This window comes from Giraffa tippelskirchi, chromosome 4 (assembly GCF_054371585.1).
Source record: "Giraffa tippelskirchi isolate mGirTip1 chromosome 4, T2T-mGirTip1v1.2.pri, whole genome shotgun sequence".
NCBI classification, from domain to species: domain Eukaryota; kingdom Metazoa; phylum Chordata; class Mammalia; order Artiodactyla; family Giraffidae; genus Giraffa; species Giraffa tippelskirchi.
In genome coordinates this window covers 65,816,738-65,837,496 of record NC_137278.1, presented here as the reverse complement: position 1 = coordinate 65,837,496, position 20,759 = coordinate 65,816,738, and the positions used below count along the sequence as shown (strand labels likewise).

Sequence of the window (20,759 nt, the reverse complement as noted above, 5' to 3'; positions counted from 1 at the left end):
CATTCCAATGAAAAGGAAAAAACTATTACATCATCAAGGAAGTTCAGTAAGGTATCTGATTACCACATGAGAGATCACTAGTGTCTCTATGTACCAGTTTAAAAATATGATAATTAAAAAGCATCTTGTTCAAAACAGCAAAAAAACAGTACATATCTAAGTATAAACTTACCAAGAAATATACAGGATATGAATTGAAGCAAATAATTTTAATGAGGAACATAAGCACTTGAACAAAAGTAGACAAAACAGTTACTTTTTTATACAGGACTCTTGCATTACTTTGAAAAATTAATAAACTTCAAGAGCATCACTCAAGAGAATGTATTTTATAAAAGACATAATTTGGTTTAATTTACTATAATTGCCTTCCAAATGTGTGTCTTTTTTAATTTATTTTATTTGGGGGCTAATTACTTTACAATATTGTAGTGGTTTTTGCCATACATTGACATGAATCAGCCATGGGTTTACATGTGTTCCCCATCCTGACCGCCCCTCCCACCTCCCTTCGCATCCCATCCCTCCGGGTCATCCCATTGCCCCAGCCCTGAGCATGTGTCTCATGCATCAAACCTGGAATGGTGTTCTGTTTCACATATGATAATATACATGTTTCAATGCTATTCTCTCAGATTGTCCCACCCTCACCTTCTCCCACAGAGTCCATAAGACTGTTCTATGCATCTGTGTCTCTTATTCTGTCTCGCATATAGGGTTATCATTACCATCTTTGAAATTCCATATATATGCATTAGTATACTGTATTGGTGTTTTTCTTTCTGGCTTACTTCACTCTGTATAATGGGCTCCAGTTTCATCCATCTCAATAGAACAGGTTCAAATGTATTCTTTTTAATGGCTGAGTAATATTCCGTTGTGTATATGTACCACAGCTTCCTTATCCATTCGTCTGCTGATGGACATCTAGGTTGCTTCCATGTCCTGGCTATTGTAAACAGTGCTGTGATGAATATTGGGGTACATGTGTCTCTTTCATTTCTGGTTTCCTCTGTGTGTATGCCCAGCAGTGGGATTGCTGGGTCATATGGCAGTTCTATTCCCAGTTTTTTAAAGAATCTCCACACTGTTCTCCATAGTGGCTGTACTAGTTTGCATTCCCACCAACAGTGTAAGAGGGTTCCCTTTTCTCCACACCCTCTCCAGCATTTATTGCTTGTAGACTTTTGGATAGCAGCCATTCTGACGGGCGTGAAATGGTACCTCATTGTGGTTTTGATTTGCATTTCTCTGATAACGAGTGATGTTGAGCATCTTTTCATGTGTTTGTTAGCCATCTGTATGTCTTCTTTGGAGAAGTGTCTGTTTAGTTCTTTGGCTCATTTTTTGATTGGCTCATTTATTTTTCTGGAATTGAGCTGCAGGAGTTGCTTGTATATTTTTGAGATTAATTCTTTGTCTGTTGCTTCGTTTGCTATTATTTTCTCCCATTCTGAGGCTGTCTTTTCACCTTGCTTATAGTTTCCTTTGTTGTGCAAAAGCTTTTAAGTTTAATTAGGTCCCATTCATTTATTTTTGCTTTTATTTCCAATATTCTGGGAGGTGGGTCATAGAGGATTCTGCAGTGATTTATGTTGCAGAGTGTTTTGCCTATGTTTTCCTCTAGGAGTTTTATAGTTTCTGGTCTTACACTTAGATCTTTAATCCATTTTGAGTTTATTTTTGTGTATGGTGTTAGAAAGTGTTCTGGTTTCATTCTTTTTTTTTTATTTTATAAATTTATTTATTTTCGTTGGGGGCTAATTACTTTACAATATTGTAATAGTTTTTGCCATACATTGACATGAATCAGCCATGGGTTTACATGTGCTCCCCTTCCTGGACCCCCCACGCACCTCCCTCCCCATCCCATCCCTCTGGGTCATCCCATTCCCCCTGCCCTGAGCCCTTGTCTCATGCATCGAACATGGAATGGTGCTCTGTTTCACATATGATAATATACATGTTTCAATGCTATTCTCCCAGAACGTCCCACCCTCACCTTCTCCCTCAGAGTCCATAAAATTGTTCTATGCATCTGTGTCTCTTATTCTGTCTCACATATAGGGTTATCGTTACCATCTTTCAAATTCCATATATATGCATTAGTATACTGTATTGTTGTTTTTCTTTCTGGCTTACTTCACTCTATATAATGGGCTCCAGTTTCATCCATCTCAGTAGAACCGATTCAAATGTATTTTTTTTAATGGCTGAGTAATATTCCGTTGTGTATATGTACCACAGCTTCCTTATCCATTCGTCTGCTGGTGGACATCTAGGTTGCTTCCATGTCCTGGCTATTGTAAACAGTGCTGCGATGAACATTGGGGTACACGCGTCTCTTTCAATTCTGGTTTCCTCGGTGTATATGCCCAGCAGTGGGATTGCTGGGTCATATGGCAGTTCTATTCCCAGTTTTTTAAGGAATCTCCACACTGTTCTCCATAGTGGCTGTACTAGTTTGCATTCCCACCAACAGTGTAAGAGGGTTCCCTTTTCTCCACACCCTCTCCAGCATTTATTGCTTGTAGACTTTTGGATAGCAGCCATTCTGACTGGTGTGAAATGATACCTCATTGTGGTTTTGATTTGCATTTCTCTAATAATGAGTGATGTTGAGCATCTTTTCATGTGTTTGTTAGCCATCTGTATGTCTTCTTTGGAGAAGTGTCTGTTTAGTTCTTTGGCTCATTTTTTGATTGGCTCATTTATTTTTCTGGAATTGAGCTGCAGGAGTTTCTTGTATATTTTTGAGATTAATTCTTTGTCTGTTGCTTCGTTTGCTATTATTTTCTCCCATTCTGAGGCTGTCTTTTCACCTTGCTTATAGTTTCCTTTGTTGTGCAAAAGCTTTTAAGTTTAATTAGGTCCCATTCATTTATTTTTGCTTTTATTTCCAATATTCTGGGAGGTGGGTCATAGAGGATTCTGCGGTGATTTATGTTGGAGAGTGTTTTGCCTATGTTTTCCTCTAGGAGTTTTATAGTTTCTGGTCTTACACTTAGATCTTTAATCCATTTTGAGTTTATTTTTGTGTATGGTGTTAGAAAGTGTTCTGATTTCATTCTTTTACAAGTGGTTGACCAGTTTTCCCAGCACCACTTGTTGAAGAAATTGTCTTTTCTCCATTGTATATTCTTGCCTCCTTTGTCAAAGATAAGGTGTCCATAGGTGCGTGAATTTATCTCCGGGTTTTCTATTTTGTTCCATCGATCTATATTCTGTCTTTGTGCCAGTACCATACTGTCTTGAAGACTGTGGCTTTGTAGTAGAGCCTGAAGTCAGGCAGGTTGATTCCTCCAGTTCCATTCTTCTTTCTCAAGATTGCTTTGGCTATTCGAGGTTTCTTATATTTCCATACAAATTGTGAAATGATTTGTTCTAGTTCTGTGAAAAATACCATTGGTAGCTTGATAGGGATTGCATTGAATCTAGAGATTGCTTTGGGTAGTATACTCATTTTCACTATATTAATTCTTCCAATCCATGAACACAGTATATTTCTCCATCTATTTGTGTCCTCTTCGATTTCTTTCATCAGTGTTTTATAGTTTTCTATATATAAGTCTTTTGTTTCTTTAGGTAGATATATTCCTAAGTATTTTATTCTTTTCATTGCAATGGTGAATGGTCTGGTTTCTTTAATTTCTCTTTTTGTTTTCTCATTGTTAGTGTATAGGAATGCAAGGGATTTCTGTGTGTTAATTTTATATCCTGCAACTTTACTATATTCATTGATTAGCTCTAGTAATTTTCTGATAGAGTCTTTAGGGTTTTCTATGTGGAGGATCATGTCATCTGCAAACAGTGAGAGTTTTACTTCTTCTTTTCCTATCTGGATTCCTTTTATTTCTTTTTCTGCTCTGATTACTGTGGTCAAAACTTCCAAAACTATGTTGAATAGTAGTGATGAGAGTGGGCACCCTTGCCTTGTTCCTGACATTAGGGGAAATGCTTTCAATTTTTCACCATTGAGGATAATGTTTGCTGTGGGTTTGTCATATATAGCTTTTATTATGTTGAGGTATGTTCCTTCTATTCCTGCTTTCTGGAGGGTTTTTATCATAAGTGGATGTTGATTTTGTCAAAGGCTTTTCCTGCATCTATTGAGACAATCATATGGTTTCTATCTTTCAATTTGTTAATGTGGTGTATTACATTGATTGATTTTTGGATATTGAAGAAACCTTGCATTCCTGGGATAAAGCCCACTTGGTCATGATGTATGATCTTTTTAATATGATGTTGGATTCTGTTTGCTAGAATTTTATTAAGGATTTTTGCATCTATGTTCATCAGTGATATTGGCCTGTTGTTTCCTTTTTTTGTGGCATCTTTGTCTGTTTTTGGAATTAGGGTGATGGTGGCCTCATAGAATGAGTTTGGAAGTTTACCTTCTTCTGCAATTTTGTGGAAGAGTTTGAATAAGATAGGTGTTAGCTCTTCTCTAAATTTTTGGTAGAATTCAGCTGTCAAGCCATCTGGTCCTGGCTTTTGTTTGCTGGAAGATTTCTGATTACAGTTTCAATTTCCATGCTTGTGATGGGTCTGTTAAGATCTTCTATTTCTTCCTGGTTCAGTTTTGGAAAGTTATACTTTTCTAAGAATTCGTCCATTTCTTCCAAGCTGTCCATTTTATTGGCATATAGCTGTTGGTAGTAGTCTCTTATGATCCTTTGTATTTCTGTGTAGTTGGTTGTGATCTCTCCATTTTCATTTCTAATTTTGTTGATTTGATTCTTCTCCCTTTGTTTCTTGATGAGTCTGGCTAATGGTTTGTCAATTTTGTTTATCTTCTCAAAAAACCAGCTTTTAGTTTGTTGATTTTTGCTGTGGTCGCTTTTGTTTCTTTTGCACTTATTTCTGCCCTAATTTTTAAGATTTCTTTCCTTCTACTAACCCTGGGGTTCTTCATTTCTTCCTTCTCTAGTTGCTTTAGGTGTAGAGTTAGATTATTTGATTTTTTCCTTGTTTCTTGAGGTACGTCTGTATTGCTATGAGCCTTCCCCTTAGCACTGCTTTTACAGTGTCCCATAGGTTTTGGGTTGTTGTGTTTTCATTTTCATTCATTTCTATGCATATTTTGATTTCTTTTTTGATATCTTCTCTGATTTGTTGATTATCCAGAAGCGTGTTGTTTAGCCTCCATATGTTGGAATTTTTAATAGTTTTTTTTCCTGTAATTGAGATCTAATCTTACTGCATTGTGGTCAGAGAAGATGATTGGAATGATTTCGATTTTTTTGAATTTACCAAGACTAGATTTATGGCCCAGGATGTGATCTATCCTGGAGAAGGTTCTGTGTGCACTTGAGAAAAAGATGAAATTGATTGTTTTGGGGTGAAATGTCCTGTAGATATCAATTAAATTTAGCTGGTCTATTGTATCATTTAAAGTTTGTGTTTCCTTGTTCCAACTGTGTTTTTAAAAGCAGTCTACAAAGATTTCTTTTTTGTGTTGCTTTATGAGAAATAAGGGCTTCCCTGATAGCTCAGTTGGCAAAGAATTTGCCTGCAATGCAGAAGACTCCGGTTCGATTCCTGGATTGGGAAGATCCTCTGGAGAAGGGAAAGGCTACCCACTCCAGTATTCCAGCCTAGAGAATTCCATGGGCCCATGGGGTTGCAAAGAGTCATTATAGATAACACTGTATCATGAAGATTTGGGGGGATTCCCTGGTGGCTCAGAGAGTAAAGAGTCTGCCTGCAATGTGGGAGATCTGAGTTGAGAAACATTGATCAGCAGATTGCATCTTTGAAAAGGGAGGTAAAATCACCCAGTTCTTTATGAGAAATAAATAAAAATTACTCAATTATTGACTTCGCTTGCTTTATTCATTTTCAATACTTCACCTTCATTCATAAATATTTGTGAAAAGTCAATATTGAATAATTTTAATACATATAACTTTTAAAAATTATTTTTCATTTTATATTGGACTATAGTTCATTAACAGTGTTAGTTTCAGGTATACAGCAAAGTGATTCAGTTATACATGTAAATTTATCTAGTCTTTTTCAAATTCTTTCCCCATTTAGGTTATTACAGAATACTGAGCAGAGTTCCCTTACTATACAGTAAATCCTTGTTGGTTATCTATTTTAAATATAGCAGTGTTTATATGTCAGTCCAAAACTCCTTACTTATCCCTCCCTCCAACATTCCCCCTTTGGTAATCATAAATCATCCTGTAAGTCTGTGAGTCTGTTTCTGTTTTGTAAATAAGTTCATTTGTATTTTTTTTTTTTTTTAGATTCCACATGTAAGCAATATCATATGATATCTGTCTTTCACTTAGAATAACAATCTCTAGGTCCATCCATGTTGCTGCAAATAGTATTACAGTAGGTCCCCTACCTTGGCTTCCCTGGTGGCTCAACTGGTAAAGAATCCATCTGCAATGTGGGAGACCTAGAGAAGGGAATGGCTACCCACTCCAGTATTCTAGCCTGGAGAATTCCATGGACTCTATAGTCCATGGGGTCACAAAGAGCTGGACACAAGTTAGGGACTTTCACTTTCCCCTACCTATGAGTGAGTTCCGTTCCGAGAGTGCATTTGTAAGTCCAGTTTGTTCAGAAGTCCAACAAAGACAGCCTAGGTACCCAGCTAACACAATCGGCTATATAGTACTGTACTGTAATGGGTTTATAATAATTTTCACACAAATAATACATATAAAACAAACACAAAAATTTTTTTAAATCTTAACTGTACAGCACCTTGAAAAGTACAGTAATATGTTACAACAGCTGGCATCCAGGGGCTGGCATCAAGTGAACAGGCAAGAAGAGTTACTGATTGGAGGAGAGAGAGGAGGTGGGAGACAGTAGAGCTGAAGGGTTGTCAGCAATAGAAGATGGAGGGCAAGCTGCAGTGTCACTCACGCCTGATGTCGATGGCACAGGTTCTGGTTCCTTGCTGGATTCAATTCTATATGTCCTCTTGAAGAAACAACCAGTGATGTCTGGGTGGTAGCTCTTCTTTTCCTGCCATGGATGACATGACAGCACTGGACTCCATCCTCAGTCTCTTTGATTTTCCAATTACTTCTTCTTTGTGCCTCTCTTTGTCCTTTCTCTGGGCTTCCAATTCCATCAGGTCTTCATTAGGAAGCTCCTCGTGTGGCACAGCAAAAGTACTGTAAAGTACACAAAAGCACAACCACTTGTGTAGGATGCACACACCTGACAATGTATACCACTCATCTGTCAGTGGACATTTAGGGTTGCTTCCGTGTCTTGGCTATTGTAGACAACACTGCAATGAACACAGGTGCATATATCCTTTCAAACCATTATTTTCTCTGGACATATGCCCAAGAGTGGGATTGATGTGTCATATGGCTTCCCTGGTGGCTCAGACGGTAAAGAATCCGCCTACAATGCAGAAGACATGGGTTAGATCCCTGGGTTGGGGAGATCCTCTGGAGGAAGGCATGGCAACCCACTCCTGTATTCTTGCCTGGAGAATCCCATGGACGGAGGAGCCTGGTAGGCTGCAGTCCACGGGGTGGCAAAGAGTTGAACACGACTGAGCAACTTCACTTTCACTTTTCACTTTCATGCCTTGGAGAAGGAAATGGCAACCCACTCCAGTGTTCTTGCCTGGAGAATCCCAGGGACGGCGGAGCCTGGTGGGCTGCCATCTATGGGGTCGCACAGAGTTGGGCGCGACTGAAGGGACTTAGCAGAGTGACTAAGCACAGCATGGTAGCTCTAATTTTACTTTTTTAAGGAACCTCCATACTGTTCTCCATAGAGGCTGTACCAATTTACATTCCCACCGACAGTGCAGGAGGGTTCCCTTTTCTTTATACCCTCTCCAGCATTTATTGTTTGTAGACATTTTGATGATGGCCATTCTGACTGGTATAAGATAATATCTCATTGTAATTTTGATTTGCCTTTCTCTAATAACTAGAAATGTTGAACACCTTTTCATATGCCTCTTGGCCATCTGTATGTCTTCTGTGGAGAAAATTTAGGTCTTCTGGGCATTTTTTTTTTTGATTGGGTTGTTTTTTTCCTCCAAAGAACCAGCTTTTAGCTTCATTGATCTTTTCTGTTGTTTTGTCTCTATTTCACTTATTTCTGCTCTGATCTTAATGTTTTCTTTCCTTCTATTAACTTTGGGTTTTGTTTGTTCTTATTCCTCTAAATGCTATAGATGTAAGGTCAGGTTGAGGAAAGAACCCGGTTTTAAATATCTATGTATACATCCCAGTATCTAGAATATACCTTTCATGCAGTGTTATTTATTGAAATGAATTAATGGGTACTGTTGGATTATGTGGTTCCTTTTCACATTAAGGGGGATTGGAAAACTATGACATCCCAGTCTCATCCTCACTGCTGCTGCTGCTGCTTAGTCGCTTCAGTCGTGTCCGACTCTGTGCGACCCCATAGACGGCAGCCCACCAGGCTCCGCTGTCCCTGGGATTCTCCAGGCAAGAACACTGGAGTGGGTTGCCATTTCCTTCTCCAAGGCATGAAAGTGAAAAGTGAAAGTGAAGTCACTCAGTCATGTCCGACTCCTAGCGACCCCATGGACTGCAGCCTACCAGGCTCCTCCGTCCATGGGATTTTCCAGGCAAGAGTACCTCATCCTCACTAATTAGATGAAAATTTGTGACTAGTTATTTTTTGGCTAGAAAAACACCTCTGCCATTTACAGATCTGAGCCACCCCTACCAAGGTCAAGAGCAGCACATAAAGAGCACATCTTTCCAAGGGACAGATGACTGGAACACTCCTAGGTGAGTAGGCAGGTCAGACAACATGGATGGCATGTGTGGAGCCATGGCATAGATGGCATAGTGGAAGCCCCTCCACTTCTCTCTCTCTCATACACACACACACACGCTGGTTCCAGTTCCTCTCTTATTCTCTCTTGAGTCCATTCAAATAAGGCTTTCACTCCACCAAAACTGTTCTCGTCAAGGTCATCAGTGACTTGCATGTTGCTAAACACAATAGTCAACTCTCAGTTCTCACCTTACTTAACCTGCCAGAATCATTGCCCAGGTTGATCTCTCCCTGTTCCCTGAGGGCTTCATTTGACTCCCAAGACACAGTGCTCTCCCAGTTTTTCTCCTGCCTCACTGGATGCTTTCTTTTCCTTTGCTGGTTCTTCTACTTCTTGAGCTCTTAACATTGGGATGCCCTATGGTATAGTTTGTGGGCCTCTTTTTCTATCTACATTCCTTTTCTTGGTGATCTCATCCATTCTTATGGCTTTCAGTGCTGTCTATCTGCTGGAGAAGGCAATGGCACCCCACTCCAGTACTCTTGCCTGGAAAATCCCATGGACGGAGGAGCCTGGTGGGCTGCAGTCCATGGGGTCGCTAAGAGTCGGACACGACTGAGCGACTTCACTTTCACTTTTCTCTTTCATGCACTGGAGAAGGAAATGGCAACCCACTCCAGTGTTCTTGCCTGGAGAATCCCAGGGACGGCGGAGCCTGGTGGGCTGCCGTCTATGGGGTCGCACAGAGTCGGACACGACTGAAGTGACTTAGCAGCAGCAGCTGTCTATCTGCAGACAAATTCCAAATTTTATCTCTGCAGCCAGATTCAGGGTCCAGCTGCCTACTCAGCATCTTATTCAGATGTTTAATAGACATCTCAGGTTTAACATTCTAAAACTGAACTTCTCATCTTTCCCCAAAATCTGCCCTTCTCACAGTCTCTCCATTTCAGTACATGACAATCCTATTCTAGTAGCTTTTCAAACCAATAACCCAAGTGTCATCCTTCAGTCTTCTTTTTCTTGTACCCACATTCAGTGTGCCTGCAAATCTACTGACTATACCTTCACAATCAATATATCCAGAATCTGATCCCTTGTCAACATTAACACGACTCCTACTCTGAGCAAGTTACTTAACTCTTCTGTGTCTCTTTCCTTTTCAATAACTTAATAGGGAAAATGGACTATAGCTTATAGAGTTAATGTGTGGGTTAAAGGAAACAGTAAAGAATTCAACACAGTGCTGAGCAAATAGTCAGTGCTTCATTAATGTTAGCTTTTTATTATAATGGGTACTGTTGGATTATGTGGTAGCTTTTTATTATTACTGGCCTTTCTTTTCTAGAGGGTTTCAAGGAAATTTGGTAAAATTGAAGCCACCAGCCCTAACTAAACTTTATTTTTCAACACATGCAATTTTGATTTTTAAGATTTCAACTAAATGAGTTGAAGAAAAGAAAATATTTTACTGTGCTGATGGCTTATCTTCTGAAAAAGAAGTAAACATTCACCTTACCCAGAAAAACTGTCACAGTAAGAACCAAAAAGAGGGTTACAACAAACTGCTATTTGTAAAATAAATAAGATACAAGGATTTAATCTACAGTACAGGGAACATAGCCAATATTTTATAATAACTTTAAATGGAGTTTAATCTATAAAAATATTGAATCACTGTGTTGTACACCTGAAACTAATACTGTAAATCAACTATACTCCAATAGTAATTGAAGAGTTAAGTAGCAAAAGCGCAAGCTTCCCTGGTGTCTCAGTGGTAAAGAATCCACCTGCCAATGCAGGAGACACAGGTTCAATCCCTGGTCCAGGAAGATCCCACATGCTATGAAGCAACTAAGCTTGTGTGCCCCAGATATTGAGCCTGTGCTCTAGAGCCACAACTACCAAAGCCCGCGCATCCTAGAGCCCATGCTCTGCAACAAGAGGAGCCACTGCAGTGAGAAGCAGGTGCACCGCAACTATAGAGAAGCCCCCTTTCACTGCAACTGGAAAAAAGCCCATGCAGCAATGAAGACCCAGTACAGCCAAAAAGATAAAAATAAATAAATAGCATAGGGCAATTTGAATCACTGGAATTTCTCTCCAGCCTGTTAAGAGTAATTTTCAGCTAAATCAGACAACTGTAGCTTATAAAATATTTTTAATTCAAGGTTATTGAGATTGTTACGTATGATACTGCATTGCTATACACACCACTAGTTTCACAACCCCAAAAGACTGTTGGGGATATGAGGAAACTTAATGTTTCTACAACAACTGGGATAACAGCTATCAACTGTACAAAAATGCTTATTATTAACCTGTAGTCCCACTTAATTTTCATCCCAACTAATTATTAATAGGTAGAAAGATTCTTGAATATCCTTAAAATATCTAAGGTGTCAGCAATATTACAGTAATATTATTTTATATGAAGCATCTCAGGTAAGTACCCAAATGTATAAATTAGACAAACAATATCACTACTAAATTAAGATAAAATATTGTACTATGTAAGCAAAGAAAATTTCAGAACATTTGTCTCTCTAATGCAGTTACTTTGCTAATATGTGATATGAAATGGTTTTTGAATAGATAAGATGTTCATCTAATTTTGTTCAAATATTTACAGAAAAATCACATTCATTTTTTTATTCTCTCTCTCTCTCATCCTGCATATATAATCTACCATGTGCTGGGTAATAAGAATAACCCATGGTGAATTGTTTTATTCTTTATAAAAAATATGTTTATGTTGTTGCATATAAGAGCTTACTAATAATGACCTTGGATATTTTAAAAGGAGGGAAATTACTCCACAATGAAATCATCATGAGTTGACTGTGCTTAATTGGTCATTAGCTCTTCTTTGCCCACATTTGATTATATGTTAAACTCTGATATTTTGATATAAAATTTATATTGTGTCTATAATTATACATATATATATGTATATGTGAGAGACCCAGGTTCCATCCCGTTGGGAAGATCCCATGGAGGAGGGATGGCTACCCACTCCAGTATTCTTACTAGGAGAATTCCAAGGACAAAGGAGCCAAGCGGGCTACAGTCCATGGGGTCACAAGAGTCAGACATGACTGAACAACTTTGAGAGAGAGATGTCATGTATATCTTTCATATTACATGCAAAAGTTGCTTATTAAACATAAACTCCCATTGTTACTCATTGTGGGATCATTTCAGCTAGTCCATATACACTAAAATGCTAATTTTTATTTATTTATTTTTTGTAGGAAGTCCTGGCTGAGCAAGGTTGGAAGTCCTAGTTCTCGCATTGACCGCACGAACTTTTCCAATGAAAAAACCATCTCTAAACTTGAATACTCTAGTTTTAGTATTCGATACTAATAGGAGAGAAATTAAAAGTGTAATGCGTATACTGTACAATAGAATAGACTGTATTCTTAAGTCTGCATACTAGAGTGACAGTAGCAGAATAGGGTAAAAAAAGAAACTTTCTGTTCCGAAAGTTGCAACATTACATTACTAAAAATGGTTGACACTGAAATAGTTTTACTCAACAATATTTTTAACAGCCAAATTTAGCATTCTAAAATTTTAAATGTCATTACAAAATATTTACTATGAATATTTTATTTAAATTTGTCTCATGGAATCTTTAATTCTAATGAATATTATGACATACATGTTATTTGGCTGGACATAAAATAAGTTAACCACTTAAAAATTATTTTTGGGTGTTATGAGTTCTAAAACCTCTGAATAATAATTTGTTGTTAAAGTTGAGTAATTTGTTTAACAACAGCAAAATAACCAATAGTCTGATATAAATGTATATGATGATCAGCATAGCCTTAAAATCAATAAAGAGTTAACTTTAAAAACTGTGGTTTAATGGGAACATGATTCAGTACTTCTATCGGAGCTACTTAATGCTTTCTAGGAACCATATTCTTCTATATGGTGAACAGAGGAGTGAAGAGATGACAGTGGTAGTATATAGCAAGCAGCAAGGTTTATATTTGCAACTACCTATAATGGATGTCCAATGAACCAGAAAAGGAGCAGAGAGTCTAAATAAATCACACTCTTCCCCAAATCTGGGGACTTCCCAGGGGGCACTAGTGGTAAAGAACCCGCCTGCCAATGCAGGAGACTTTAAGAAATGTGGATTCGATCCCTGAGTTGGGAGGATCCCCTGGAGGAGGGAGGGCATGGCAACCCACTCCAGAATTCTTGCCTGGAGAGTCCCGTGGACAGAGGAGACTGGTGGACTACAGTCCATTGGGTCATACAGAGTTGGACACCACTAAAGCGATTTAGCACAGCAAAGCACATTCCCAAAATTTGGCCTATGCTCTGGGGACTCTCACACACAGATGATAATTAAGCCACATGGTATTTTAAGGGAAAGTTTTATTTCTACACCACAGAATTATACTCTGGAGAAATGGAGACCTTTAACTCAAATACTGGGGAATTTCAAATGTTGTAGGTACAATATATACTTACATAGGGGCTTCCCTAGTGGCTCAGATGGTAAAGAATCCACTTGCAGTGCAGGAGACCTGGTTCGATCCCTGGGTAAGGAAGAACCCCTGGGAGAAGGGCATGGCTACCCACTCCAGTATTCTTGTTTGGAGAATCCCAAAGACAGAGCAGCCTGACAGGCTACAGTCCATGAGGTCACCGAGTCTGACACGACTGAGTGATTAACACACATATTCACATATTCCTTCAGTGATTTCCAAATTTTTGTAACAATGGAATCCATTAAACCAATTTACATGGAATTTAATACATAAAGCAAGTGGAAAAGGACAACCATTATGACTGAAAATGGGGTTCCGTGGAGCCCTGAACGCTTGGTCTCACTTTCCCTCCTGGATCTTGTCTTCTGCAATTGTCCAACAATTTCAAATGCCTTGGGAATACAGGCTAGAAGCCATTGTTCTATCTATGGAGCAAAACTCTATTGCTACACTCCATGGCATAGAAAAAGAATTCAGGCCACTCTTCTCTATCTGCTGCAGGACTGTAATTAAGGAAATGAAGCATGGGCTGCCTTTGTTTACTCACAATGATTAATTTGATGATAATACTGATATCAAATGTACATAAGAGAACACGGCATTAGAGAATGACAAAGATTTTTTTTAAACTTTCCAAATACTCTTAAAGGAATAAAGAGCTTTCCTATTGTTCTAATATCCTCATCATGTAAAGAAGACTCTTGTGTTATTCATTTGGGTTTTGCTCTCCTATTTCCCTACTCCTGGTTCAAGGAAGGTAGACAAGTCTTTGCGTTCCTTTGTCTCAAGAAGGGTTTTGGTGCCAGATCCCCTGAAGAACTTTCCTTCCAAGGTTTCATTTTAAAGGGGGAATTATGTTGTGAGTTGAGAAAAAAGACAAACACTACCCCTTTAGCAGGTACAAGAGAAGCAGAAGTGGCAAAAGCCAAGGGGACAAGGAGATGGTCCAAGATTTTAAAGGCAATGTATTGCGAGACAGAATAAGAGACACAGATGCATAGAACAATTTTATGGACTCTGAGGGAGAAGGTGAGGGTGGGACGTTCTGGGAGAATAGCATTGAAACATGTATATTATCATATGTGAAACAGAACACCATTCCATGTTCGATGCATGAGACGGGGGCTCGGGGCCGGGGCAATGGGATGGCCCGGAGGGATGGGATGGGGAGGGAGGTGGGTGGGGGTTCCAGGAGGGGGAGCACATGTAAACCCATGGTTGATTCATGTCAGTGTATGGCAAAAACTATTACAATATTGTAAAGTAATTAGCCCCCAACTAAAATAAATAAATCTATTTTTAAAAAAATAAATAAAGGCAATGTATTTCCCAAGAGATGGAGACCTGCCCCTTTTTCCCCAGTAGCACCTCTAGGGGGCTGGCCAAAACAGAGAAGGGAATAGCTGTGGTCCACCCAGAAAAGCTGGATGCAAGGTGCAGGGGCTCCCAGCCCTAGCAAGATCGCTACCCCACAGGTGCTGCAAGACATCCTGGCTACAAGTGGACATGATGGCCTGGAGAGCAGTCATGGTAACTGGTATGGACAAGAGACCAGAGAAGTCTTTCCTCAACGTTCTGTCTACTTTAGACTCTTCATTACATGATCCTTTTGAGGATGAAAGATTCAACTTGCCACCTCCCAGCCAGGATGGGGCTTGAAGCAGGCTCAATTTGACTTAGAGAAAGTAAAACAGACATTTCTTACAGTCAAGTTGAAAATAAAATCTGTATCTCTTTACGCATAGCAAGGCTAAATGCTTTTAGAAAAATGCAATCTCAGAAGTGACACCAATATGTCACTTTTTATTACCCTGATTTCCTCTGGTAGTTCCCTTCCCTGCTCTCTTCATAAGAAAATCACACTCCACTAACACAATCTTCTGACTGCACAAAGTGAATCACATTAGTCAAGGCTGCTCAATGATTAATACATAACTAAGTTCTATTACTGGATGAAAAATGTTGTAGATAATGATTAAAAATGGGTGGTTATGAGTGGAAAGGGAAAAAAGGTAAAGCAATTTTTAAAATGTGTTATCAAGACCAGAGAGCACATCCTAACAGTGAAGTTAATATGGCAAATTTCATACTGAACTTACACAGGGACTTTTAAATTTATGTATCATATTTTATCTTAATATATGATATTACATAATTTATCATATTAAACATACATTTTGTTTAATAACAAACGTTGATAGCTTTAATTTTTCCAAAATTAAGCACTTTTTTTTTTAAAAAAGGAAGAATAAAACAACTAAGCAAAAGACGGGTTTCTACTCCAATGACTGTCAGCTGGGAGTCTCTATACTCCACATGCCCACACCCTCCTCAAGAAGCAACACACTGGAATTAGGAGAATATGATTTGTTAAAGCAGGTAACTATGTTTCATATTTATATAAAAAAGCCTTTTTACAAAGCTAACCTGAGAAGTGAAGGGGACGACAGAGGATGAGATGGTTGGATGGCATCACCAACTCGATGGACATGGGTTTGGGTAGACTCTGGGAGTTGGTGATGGACAGAGAGGCCTGGCGTGCTGCAATTCATGGGGTCGCAAAGAGTCGGACACGACTGAGCGACTGAACTGAACTGAACTGAACCTGAGAAGTAAAGCTCTTGACTGGAAACTGAAAAATGAAAGTGAAAGTAGCTCAGTCCTGTCCGACTCTTTGCAACCCTATGGACTATACAGTCCATTGATTTCTCCAGGCCAGAATACTGGAGTGGGTAGCCTTTCCCTTCTCCAGGGGATCTTCCTAACCCAGGGATCGAACCCAGGTGTCCTGCATTGTGGGCGGATTCTTTACCAGCTGAACTACCAGGGAAGATGCAAAAGACAGATCCTTCAGCAGGTTGGGTGCACAGAAGCAATAAGGGTGTGGTAGAAACGGGAGACTCTTCTATTAGGAAAGCTGTGGGCTTCTAACCTTGAGAGAAAGCAATTCAAGTTTCATCAAAGACTGGGAATCCATAGGTAAAGGAGAATTCCTTGCAGCCTGAAGAAGGCTTGTGCTTCAAAAGTAGGCACTTGTGGTAACAGAGCAGAGAAGAACTGAAGGGGAAAACTAAGGGATGGGGGTGGATATGGCAACAACTCTCAGTAGTTTGACTTTCCTGGAAAGTGGTCACCATTTTTACAATGAAACATTTTCGACTCTATCAAAGGGATCTTTCAGAAGCACATATCTCTAAACTCAGAAAGACAACAAACAATCCACTTTTAAAAATTAGCTTATATTTGGAAATATTTTTCATATCATAGCTCTCCCTGGCCTCCATTAACACAGATATCAGAGCATATTCACTACTTGTTAAAAGGACAAGATTTTCATGTCTGGAACTCATTTCAGAACTGAAAATAGGCACCATGGTATGGTAGAGGATATTCTGGTCTAGGAATCAGGAGACCTGCATTCTGGGCTCAGCCCACCCAGGGATTAACTGTGTGCCTAGGTGCCCTCAGTCACAAAGTCAAGAAGTTGGACTGAACTGGAACTTCTCCCAGGATTCCCATTAAGACAGAGACCTCCTAGGAGGTGGAAGGAAAGCTACTGAAGGGCAATGAGGAAGCTGGGCAGGTGAGAGCCCCAAGAAGAGCAGCCCTACTCTCCTTTCTTTCCTATATTAGGATTCTCCAGAAGACATAGTTTGAGAAGAATTCTGCCTCAAAGAAACAACAAAGACACCAAATCTAGTATCTTTGGTCTTCTCTAAATTTTTATAAGTGCTAAACTCAAATGCATTGCCCATTCTCTTGATCACTCTTGTCAAGTCAGTGTGGTAGGTGTACTTGACCTGCAGACATTTTCACTATTATAATGAGTACTAGAAATAATTTTTTAATTTTCCTAGTGGCCTCCATAAAGGTCCATGGTAGTTAAAATATTTCTGAAATTAATGTTCTGTTGTCTTCTATTTTGATGCTACCAAAATAAAAAAAATATGCAAGAGGAAATACAAAAATATAATCAGTGGCTTAATGTGCTTTATAAGAATATCTTGGAGATGTCAACCTAACATTTGGAATTATGTGTAAAAGGTAATTTTCCTTTCTTAACAGGTTCAAGTGGTCTTGAATAAAACCCAAGTCTGATTAAAATTTTAGCATGAAAAAGTCTAGTTGCTCTGTGATCTCACTAGCAGATTTTTCTATAAGGTAGGTTCTTGCCCCTTCTAGAGAACAAGACTTGTGACTTCTCCTCTGCTAAAAGGAGGGTAAACATTCTTGGTTGAATGTCCAAGATGCTTATTTCATCCTCAAACTACATTTTTATTTCATTAGTTTTATTTTCCATGTTGCCACAATGAACTATGCAAGAATCAGTGAATACAAGTTTCTAATCTTTTTGTTTTTCCTTCTAGTTTTTTTTTTTTTTAAATACTAGAAGACACATAGAGAAGGAAAAGATGCAGGAAATTCATCATATTGGAAATGGAGTGTCTGTTTCAAAACAATTCTAAAGAGCAAGGATCAGAGTCAGTCATTTGACCATTTGCATTAAGGCAGAATTTCCACTGAATTCAGTGCATACGAATCTGGATTAAGAAGAACATGCCTGCAATATTTAGCCAGGAAATTGGTATAAAGTGGTAGATGGTATGTACAATTATTTCCAAGATGCAACATCTACACCAATCAGAAAAAGATGACACAGAAATCCTTCTGCTCAGGTATTATTTTCCAGGGTAGCAAAAAAAGAATCCACCCATCTCTCCCTTCTCTCATCCCAACTACTATTCCTTCTCCAATATTTAGGATAACAAAACTAAATCATAGTACACATGGGTGAGAAGGAAGAGGTAGTAGCTGACTGGGTAGTCCCTATACTTAAAGCATGGAAGCCAAGGAAAGGTAAACTTACAAGGGCTCCTTTTATAATAATTCAGACTTTATACATGATTTTAGATATCCTGTATCTATGATGTATCTCATCATTTTTTTTGAATTTAAGGTTTCTGAAAATCTCTTAGCAAAACAACAATAAAATACTGGATTAGGGCAGATCACCCATTCTCAGGTTTTAGACCCAAGAGGAATTCACTCCACCTGTTGGCAAATGCCAGTGTATAACCAAACTCTTTTCATTCAAAGATGAATAAATGGGAAAGTCAGCCTTGAAATCAAAACAGCACTATAACCAAGGTAAATGGAATAACAGCCTTTAGAGTCAGAGGAAGTACCTATCTCAGTGTTACTATAGGAAAAAATAAAATTTAAGGAAACATCAGCATATGTCCTCAATAGGGTATAATGAATGTTGATATTTGCAAGAGGAGCAGGGAGCTGTTGGGGAGAATATGTTCAAATTAAAATAAAAGATATGGATTAAGGAAAATTAGTTGAATATAAGGTCTTCCCTGATAACTCAGATGGTAAAGACTCCACCTGCAATGCAGGAGACCCTGGTTCAATTCCTGGGTCAGGAAGATCCGCTGGAGAAGGGATAGGCTACCCACTCCAATATTCTTGGGCTTCCCTTGTGGCTCAGCTGGCAAAGAATCCGCCTGCAATGTGCAAAACCTAGGTTTGATCCCTGGGTTGGGAAGATCCCCTGCAGAAGGGAAAGGCTACCCACTCCAGTACTCTGGCCTGGAGAATTCCAGGGACTGTCTAGTCCATGGGGTTGCAAAGAGTTGGACACGACTGATCGAATATAAAAATTATATTCCGAAGACAGGCAGCAACACACATATACTCACACACTAAGCCATGGACAGACTATAGGAAACCCCAAAAAGGAACAGGAGAATTGTAATACATCCTGGAATTAGTAACTGGCAAAGTTCAATAGTGATATACACCTGTGACTGTCAAACCTGGCTGACTATCAGAATTACTTAGGACTTCTATGGGCTTTGTCCCTGAATCTGCATGTTTAAAAATGTCCCCGGGTGATTTTGATAAGCTGGCAGTTTTAGGAACCACTGGTATAGAGAATAAATCTAAAAAGTTCATCAGGAAAAAGAGATGAAAATGTGAAAAAGCAAATTATTAATATAGAAAAAAGAGAGCAGGTCAATAAGCCCATCAAAAAATCAATGATAGAAATTCATGGGGGAAAAGCCAGAATAATTGAAACAAAAGGAAAAATCAGTTATGGTGGAAGAAAACTTTCTTGGGTTATCGTGTATAACTATAAACTATACAGTATAAAGTTAAACTGTTAGGAACAACTTGGTTTTAAGCAAAAATTACTGATAAGAGGCCCCATACATAAAGCCTGGGTAAAAAATTATTAAGAAAAACCCCTCTAGCATTCACTTCAGAAAGGACCTATTTGCTGCCCAGTAACTGTTCTGTGTCTCTAATCCATTCACTCTCCCACCCTCCTGGACAACCTGTCCATACTTACTCCTTACTCAGCCTTGGCTTTGACTTCTATTTCCAGCAGAAGAGAACTTCCACAAGCTTCTACCACTGCATTTACTTACCCACCCACATTTGTGCGCAAGTACTTCTACTTTCCTTCCTGTTACCACAGGTGAACTGTTTGGACACCTGGATGCCGTAACCTCAGGATGCTGTTCCTGCCCTCCTCACTTTCCCACCATCGGTCTTTGTTTCCTACTGAGTGAATCTTTCCCAGCAGTTGACAATAGTGCTGTCATTTCTCCCTCTCTTGACTCTTCCAATTACGATCACATGCCTCTGCCATTTACAGATGAACCCCTGGAAAAGCATTGTCTATACCTGCTATAATCCAATCCTGCCATTCTTGAAGCTGTTTCCACCATGTTCCCCCACCTGTCAACCAACATTCCTCACAATTTCATTTCAGAGTTTCTAATTCCACTGGTCAGTTCTCTGTCTTCCTCTTTAACTATCAGCACTTGTTTTCACCTGGCTTCCTGGACATCACACACTGACTTGACTTTCCTTTTACCTCAGTATTCACACCTTTCCAGTCTTCTTTTGTGTGACTCTTCCTCATTTCTACCATCTCTTAACTTTGGAGAATCTGAGAACTCAGGCCCTGGACATCTTCTCCTCTGAATCTGTACTTATCGTTTTGGCAATATCATCCAGTCTCATAAATTCAAGTACTATGTACATGTTGACAACTACAAAACTGACATGTCACATCCAGGCTTATTCTCTCAACTTAGGGCTCATCTAACCAAAAGCCTACTCAACATTTCTGACTGGACATCAAATTTTGATGTCCCAAACTGAGTTCCAAATTTACTTCTCCCATAGATTTATTCCACCTTAGCCGATGGCTCCTCCTACAAACTCTACACCTTTGTAGATGGTGGCAACACTTCATTTTGAGATGCTTAAAGGTAAAAATTCAAGGCAAAAAAAAAATCATCATCTTCTGTTGTTGTCTTCAAATGTCCATCATCTACTTAAAAATAATCCAGTGGGAGGAAGGACGGGACAGGAAGTGGACTGTGATATAAGTAAAATAAGATTAAACATGAGTTGACAACCACTAAAATGGGTCATTGTTGTTGTTCAGTCGCTAAGTCATGTCTGACTCTTTG

At 39.0% G+C, this 20,759-nt stretch overlaps 1 protein-coding gene and 2 long non-coding RNA genes across 3 annotated transcripts in view; 2 read left to right on the top strand and 1 right to left on the bottom strand.

Moving 5' to 3' along the window:
• The window catches only part of ACYP2 (acylphosphatase 2), a 184,156-nt gene extending 171,538 nt beyond the window's left edge, over positions 1-12,618 (top strand). The window contains exon 4 of the mRNA XM_081589645.1: positions 12,007-12,618. Within this exon, the coding sequence (XP_081445771.1) occupies positions 12,007-12,121 (115 nt within the window). The 3' untranslated portion in view covers positions 12,122-12,618. The remainder of the gene's footprint in view (positions 1-12,006) is intronic.
• The window catches only part of LOC145545346 (uncharacterized), a 140,032-nt gene that overhangs the window by 102,712 nt on the left and 16,561 nt on the right, over positions 1-20,759 (bottom strand). The window lies entirely within an intron of this gene.
• On the top strand, positions 4,266-10,820 carry LOC145545348 (uncharacterized). Its single transcript, XR_014082015.1, has 2 exons — positions 4,266-7,698; positions 9,528-10,820. It is a non-coding gene; the product is annotated as an uncharacterized LOC145545348 (long non-coding RNA).